Consider the following 259-nt stretch of genomic DNA (forward strand, 5'->3'; position numbering starts at 1 on the left):
CGGTACTGCAGGCGGCGGTGCTGCAAGCGTCGCTGCTGGGGGGTCATAGGGCGCGAAGGGTCGATGCGCGGGATGGGCCGGTTCCCGTTCATGGCCAGGATCTCCCGGATGCGCTTCCAGTTGGAGCGCGCCAGGACGAAGTTGCACTGGGTGGCCCCGATGTCGTAGTCCACGTTGCAGGTCTTGGCGCTGGGCGTGTAGCCCTCCGCCTGGGCCGTCACGCGGTACTCCCCGGGGTTCAGGATGCGCCAGTAATCGC

The 259-nt window shown here is 68.0% G+C and overlaps 1 protein-coding gene across 1 annotated transcript in view; it reads right to left on the reverse strand.

Annotated features, from left to right (window-relative positions):
- The window catches only part of AEBP1 (AE binding protein 1), a 7,477-nt gene that overhangs the window by 479 nt on the left and 6,739 nt on the right, over positions 1 to 259 (reverse strand). The window contains exon 20 of the mRNA XM_014530543.1: positions 7 to 259. Within this exon, the coding sequence (XP_014386029.1) occupies positions 7 to 259 (253 nt within the window). The remainder of the gene's footprint in view (positions 1 to 6) is intronic.

This window comes from Myotis brandtii, unplaced genomic scaffold, assembly GCF_000412655.1.
Source record: "Myotis brandtii unplaced genomic scaffold, ASM41265v1 scaffold743, whole genome shotgun sequence".
In the NCBI taxonomy this organism is placed as follows: Eukaryota; Metazoa; Chordata; class Mammalia; order Chiroptera; family Vespertilionidae; genus Myotis; species Myotis brandtii.